The sequence below is a fragment of the Priapulus caudatus genome, unplaced genomic scaffold (genome assembly GCF_000485595.1).
Source record: "Priapulus caudatus unplaced genomic scaffold, Priapulus_caudatus-5.0.1 Scaffold842, whole genome shotgun sequence".
Classification (NCBI taxonomy): domain Eukaryota; kingdom Metazoa; phylum Priapulida; class Priapulimorpha; order Priapulimorphida; family Priapulidae; genus Priapulus; species Priapulus caudatus.
Window position 1 is genome coordinate 74,948 of NW_014577903.1, and position 7,144 is coordinate 82,091.

The 7,144-nt window shown below is 39.2% G+C and overlaps 2 protein-coding genes across 2 annotated transcripts in view; one reads left to right on the forward strand and one right to left on the reverse strand.

The window, feature by feature from the left end:
• LOC106813902 (ribonuclease Z, mitochondrial-like) overlaps nucleotides 1-7,144 on the forward strand; it is a 26,049-nt gene that overhangs the window by 6,949 nt on the left and 11,956 nt on the right. The gene's annotated exons all lie outside the window — the stretch shown is intronic.
• LOC106813901 (prostaglandin G/H synthase 2-like) lies at nucleotides 2,544-6,357 on the reverse strand. The gene is made up of 5 exons (XM_014818144.1): nucleotides 6,349-6,357; nucleotides 4,363-4,530; nucleotides 3,818-3,901; nucleotides 3,332-3,578; nucleotides 2,544-2,797 (listed from the first exon to the last, which is right to left on the reverse strand). The coding sequence occupies exons 1-5, from the start codon at nucleotides 6,355-6,357 to the stop codon at nucleotides 2,544-2,546; spliced, it is 762 nt and encodes a 253-aa protein (XP_014673630.1).

Below are 7,144 nucleotides of genomic sequence, written 5' to 3' on the forward strand. Positions count from 1 at the left end.
GCTTACATGTCTTGTCATGTGGTTTTGCATCAGTCAGCACTTTGAAAGGTTTGATCACATCCATCACTACAAGTACAGGAATCAAGCCTGAGTAATTATGTACCAATATTCATATCCTTGGTCACATGAAACCTTTGGTCATATATGGATGCTTCATGAGTCCGGCGGACCGTGAATAACAATCTTAGGCACCCTATTCACGCAACGGTTAGAGCCATACCTCTGAAGCGATGAGGATCACATTAATGCATATTTTTCATGAGAGAGAAGATCATTATTTTACAGCATTATCTATTTTTGTTTCACGAGACGAAATGCATCCTATTAGCATATATATCATATATCATATCCTGAATCATTATGTGTAGTGTGTGTTTCTTGTAGCATCAAGGTGCGTCTTTACGGGTATCCTCCAATGTTTTTCCCAACACCTGTTATGTACAGACAGGTGTTCTGGAGTTCCTTGACAACTTCACTCTTGAATTCACACGAGGTAACTTTACATATGGCAATATATTAGCCTTATCTCTCTATCCATATATAATTATTGGTATATATATATAAATTTATTAAATGCTATAGGCATATTAACTAGTAATAGAGACTGCTCACATTTGTATAATTAAAAAAAAAAAAAAAAAAAAAAAAAAAAAATTTATAGTTTTCTGACATTCATTATATTATTATATAAATTCGATGACATGCACATAACAATGTGGCCAGAAAGAAGCCATTCACACTTGTCACTATAGTTCGATCGTTCTTGCATTGACACGATAAATTAATTGCATTCAGTGAGTGGACAATACCTGTCGCTCTGTGCTAATCGCTGTGTGCTTCTCCACAAGTTGAACATGCCTACCTAACCAATAAAAATTAATGCTTATATTACAATATTATTTGCTATTGGTTTTATCTCTGTCATCATGCAGCTCTCAGGACTGCCTCAGTGGCTTGATAAGTTGCAGTTATTTGCTATGAACCAAGTTACGTTTTTGTTTGGTTGTTTCTGAACTGAAAGGAAATATACATAATTAGCACTGACAGGACAATTAAGTATATAAACCTGGTACATGCCTAGTTACGCCTCACTGAGGGTCTATGTCCCCAGGGTACTGCCGGAACGTACCCTGGGTACGGTCGGTATCCCAAACTGGTACCCTGGTCACTAGTCTGTATGGTTAGGGGTTAGGATTAGGGGTTAGCGCGCTTAGGTTTTTAGGGTTCCGGGTTCGGGGTCGGTTTAGGATTAGCGAGTAGCCGCTAGGTGACTCCCTAGACTCGTTTCAGTGCGAGTAGGCCCTCCCCTCAGGTACGCGTCCGCATATAATATTAGTACCAGGGTACGTGTCCGGTATTACCGGACCGTACCAGGGTACGTTCGGCAGTACCCTTTTTGGGGGACATCAGACCCTTATCAGCCCCTTTCTATAGTTACAGTTTATGGAGTCCCTTCACTTAATTTGCATCATTTATTTGCCGAGATCACATACAATGAATGTTATTACTTATAAGTAATAGTTTCAACAATCCATTGATATGCATGAATCACGTCTAACCCAACCAGGTGACCTGTACTATATGTTAGATCACCATGTTAGATTTTATATACCTATTACTAAGTAGTTAATATTCTACCTGTTTAAAGAATACCTACCTGTTTAAAAGTCCGCTAAATAAAAAAATATGATTCTTAGGCCGATCCTCGTGATCCATTGCAAGGAACTTGATGTAAATTCTCTGGAGGAGGAATCTGCTTGTAAGCCTTGCTTATATTTTGATGTGTTTTAGGGTGACGTTGTTCTCCTTGATCATGGTGTACAATAGATCATCCAAGATTTTATTTTTTTCTAAAATAAAAGTTTACTAGTTGAAATGTACGACTCCTACACTAGACTTGAAGCAAAGGGAACACGATTTAACGTAATTACCATGACATATTAGGGTTAATTTTTGACAGAAATCCTTTACAATACTTTTGCGACAACGATTGCATGTAATGTGGTAAGTTCAGATGTAAATCAACGGTGGGGGCTGACATCTTTGCTTCGTTTGTGTTGATCCTGCTAGCCGCCAAATACAGATTCCAATAAAATAATTTTCTATTTGGGGCACGACTGTTCGGAGCACGAGAATATTGAGTGAAAACACTTTTTGTAAAAGTTTTCTTTCGAACGATAAACAAGTTCTTTTCGAACGAAAAATGTCCAATCAAATGTAACATTATACGCAAAACACGAGTACACCCTGATAAAATTTTCATTTTCAGCCATTGAGAATATATAATATACAGTAATTCAAGCATAGTCGCGCCGAGGTAGATACCAGATCCTTCTCTCACCTTTCTCTCTCGTCTTTCTCTCTCTCTCTTTCTCTCTCTCTGCTCTCTCCTTCCTCTCTCTCTCGACTCTTCTGTTCTCTCTCTTCTCTCCTCTCTCTCTCTCTCTCTCTCTCACTCTCTCACTATCTAAGTCTCTCTCTCTCTCTCTCTCTCTCTCTCTTCTCTCTCTTCCTTTCTTATAGTTGTCTCTTCACTTTTGTTTTCATTCTTTTTTTTCCGGTGTGGTTTCTCTCTGCCTGTTAAACATGTAGCTTTTCATCGGATACGTCTGTCCGCTGATGTTAAATGATTCCGGTAGTAGAGGGTGCCAGTGGTAGAGGTGGTTGAATTCCACGGCAATGCGGTTCTGGTACTGGTATGGCACGTCGAAAAGTAGTTCCGGGTTGAACTTGAGCTTGAATTTATACTGGCTAAGATGCTGCACGTAATCCTCGATAACGATCTTTATCGTCTCACCTGCATTTCAAATGTTTAAAAAAAAAATACAAAAAATGTTACAAAAATGAATAGAAATGTCGTTTAAATAATTTATTAGCAGGGCGCGCAATCTTTTCGATTTATCGTGGAATATTTAATTTCATGCAGAATGCTTGCAAATTCAGCATTCATGGTACCATGCGGCTGGTCCGAATCACCAACAAAATTTAATATACAACATAATAACATAATATACAACATAATAATAACATCAAATGAAACACACACACAAAATCAAACAAAACATCATAATATTAGAATAATAATAGATTATCATAATTCAATAATATGGCGATACCTCTTGATTTATAAAATCAAGAGTAAATAAACCACATATGTAACTGGCTGTGTGTATAAAATTGTGTCGACTATGCGTATAGATAGCTGCGTAAATTACATACAACTAACTATCTCATATGCTCTTTGAAATAAGCAAAAAGCAAGCAGCAGACAGTAAGTAATAAGCAAAGAAATAAGCACAGCTTCGAATAGCTCGTGAGAAACATGTAGTACCAACAAGGATGAGTCGGGCGGTTTGGTATAACCTTTCATCGTCCCAGTCTGTATGTTCCTCCTTTAGGATATCGCACACCCTGTTATGTTCCCGCATCCATATCGTAGACCATACGAACAGACCCGGAAGAAGCGCGTAAAAGGGATGACCCAGAGCGAATTTACGTTCTTCCGGATATCCGGGAGGATATTCGGTTTCGATAAGAGCATCCTTTATCAATACGGGCCATTCTTCTCCGTTAATGACCTGTAATAGATATTACGTCATGCAGTAGGTGGTCATGACGTAATCACCTACTTTATATTGCGATAGGTGGTGGTATTAATAGCAGCTTTTCAGTTGTCGCGTTCAATTTCGTACATTTATTAGCTTTACGTATTAACGTCTTTGCAGATACGGAGAGTACTTGTTGGATTTTCTTTTTGTCATAGTTTATTCGCGTATATAATTCATTTAAATAACAAAACGTAACTGCATTCGTATACCTGCATTTTCAATTTTCCTCCTGTCAAACTTCTCAGCTGTTTTCTCTTCTCTGCTGTTTCACCGTAAATCGAGGATAAATCGACCTGCGATGAACACAAAAGTAATACTTATTGCAATGTTTGGATTCGAAATTTTGTTCGCGTAGTTTCACGTTATTTTCACGCACCAATCAAATTCATTGCATGAGATATAATATATTATTAAATAATTAATATAATTATATAATAATATTATACGAAATCGAAACACCAAGAGCTCATGCATAGCTCGAGTTGGAATAAAACGTATACAGGACACGCTCGCGTTAACTTAACCCGTGACCCCTTCAACGCGTAAGCGTGACGTTAAAGGTGACCTCGTCCCGTGACCTCCCCGCGTGTAAGTGTGACGTCACGTGTACACTCACCCCGTGACCTCCCCACGTGTAAGTGTGACGTCACGTGTACACTCACCCCGCGACCTCCCCACGTGTAAGTGTGACGTCACGTGTACACTCACCCCGTGACCTCCCCACGTGTAAGTGTGACGTCACGTGTACACTCACCCCGTGACCTCCCCACGTGTACTGCGGGCCTCTCTTCATGTCCGTCTTGAAAAACATATGTGTGAAGTGCTGGGCGAAGAAGGCGAACAGAGCACTGGAATGGATGCGATCAGGGAGAAACTCTGTTCGCTTGAGGAATCTCTCGGCGAGGTGCTCCGGAGACGGAAGCTTCCAAATTCATAATTTTGGCAAAATAATATTCTTCTCGGGAGATACTGCGCATGCGCGAGCACCGTTTCAGACGTGCAGTACGGCTTAAAATAAAAGTACGTAATATAGCTTGCTGCGGGAGAGAGGGGAGAGAGACTGAGGGAAGGTAGCAGGGAAGACAACCGAGGGGCGGTGGAAGAAGGAGGAGGCTGAGCGTGCAAACAGGGGAGACAAGGGGAGGAGCGGGCGGGGTTGAAGTAGTAGTTTTGCACCCTATTTGCTAGGGAACTCTCCTAATAATAAACACAGGTCTACTGATAAGAATTTTATTACAGAAACCTATGCTGAGATACCCCCTGACCATATTAAATGCATTTTCAGCCCAAAATATGAACCTCTGGTGAGTTATTGCGCATGCGCCTAAATAGTAACGTAGCCAGATTATGTACTGACTGGTATATGCAGCGGATACGTTACATGCAAGGTCTGCTTAGATAGATAGATAGATAGATTGATAGATTGATAGATAGATCGATAAATAGATAGATAGATCGATAGATCGATAGATAGATAGATCGATAGATAGATAGATGGATAGATAGATAGATGGATAGATAGTTAGATGTATATATTATATATATATATAATCTCTTGAAGTATATTTAATTAATAATAATAAATACTAAATACAGTAACGATTAGTTAAAATTGTAATTGGTTAATCACTTTACATAATTATAATTATAATAGTGTTATTTATGTTATATTATTATATTTACTATAATTTTTTTATGTAATTGAGAAACGCGTTCTTTGTGTGTCCAGGAAAGAAATAAACGCAGGCCTACTGATAAGAATTTAATTCAGAACCTTATGATGAGATAGCCTCTGCCCATATTAAATGCATTTTCAGCACAAAATATAGCTCATCTGGTGATATATTGCGCATGCGCCCAAACAGTAACGTAGTCAAATTATGTACTGACTGGTATATGCAGCGGAGACGTTACATGCAAGGTCTGCTTACTATTTTATAAGTGAGGTCTACTGATGGAATATTATCATAGAAATCTATGCTGGAATAACCCCTCTTCATTTTAAACTTATAAATTTGGCGAAATATTATTTTTCTAAGGAGATACTGCGCATGCGCGAGCACCGTTTCAGACGTGCAGTACGGCTTAAAATAAAATTACGTAATATAGCTTGATGCGGCAGAGAGGGAAGGGAGGCTGAGGGAAGGTAGCAGGGAAGACAGCCGATAGGCGGTGGAATAAGGAGGAGGCTGAGCGTGCGCCAGGGGAGACAATGGGAAGGGCGGGCGAAGATGAAGTGTTAGTTTTGCACCCTATTGCATAGGGCGCTCTTCTAATTATAAACGCAGGCCTACTGATAAGAATTTATTTCAGAAACTTATGATGAGATACCCTCTGACCATATTAAATGCATTTTAAGCACAAAATATAGCTCCTCTGGTGATATATTGCGCATGCGCCCAAACAGTAACGTAGCCAGATTATTAACTGACTGGTATATGCAGCGGAGACGTTACATGCAAGGTCTGCTTACTATTTCATAAGTGAGGTCTACTGATGGAATATTATCATAGAAATCTATGCTGGGATAACCCCTCTTCATTGAAATGAGGACCCGAGCGATATTTCAGCCGCTTGGTGGTGCTGCAATAAACTCCGGTTCTACTCCGGTCGCTGTTCGCTTGTTTGCGTGTTTATTTACATAGTGTAATCGTAGAGCAGAGCACTTAATATCAACATATATGTTATCAATGTTTATATACGTACTCTGTGTATACTTTTACTGGACTCATCAACTAACCTCACCCATAATGAACTGGAGAACAAGCGAATAGCTAGCTGGAAAACAGTGTAAACTAATGAATAAAATACTCCCAACTCTGTGGACTAGACTACCCATACGTAGCCTGCGGCAACTGTACGCGGTGATCGGTACTGTAGCCTGCGGTAACTGTACTAGAGCTAACCCACACGCATCATACGGCAGTTATTAATCGTGCCTAGCTGCAATGATGCAGATTAAGTACACGTCATTTGAATGCAGTAGATTATTTACAATAGGAAATTACTGATGACGTACCTATGTGAATTTATCACTTATTTGGTTATCAGTATTCTGGTACATAATAAACTATAATAATACTAGTATAGAGTTCAGTGTGCTCTAGCCATAAATTACCTTCTCTCTTCTAACTACATGGGTTCACCTACGATGTAAAACAGTTGTAGAGAAGAGGCAGGCGAAGTGTGCCACAGCTTATGTACAGTTGGATCTGGATAAGGGTTAGCCTTTAATTTTGTAATATTTCTTTTAACAAATATTGACTGGGAATATATATACTATTATAGTCTGTACTTGGAATTAAAATTACAAACGTATTGTTGTATATATTTGGCACACATACAAATACACATATATAGGTAATCATTATTGATCTTGATATGTACGTCGAGAAGCCTCAATAGGTGAATTACGATGGGTGGGAGAGCGCTAAAAGACCTTAGTGTCGAGTTTTGATGCCAGATTGAAAGGTGTCAGGATCTTCAGCAGAGATGAGTGCTTCCTCAAGGAGTCAAGGTGATTCCACTCGTTAACT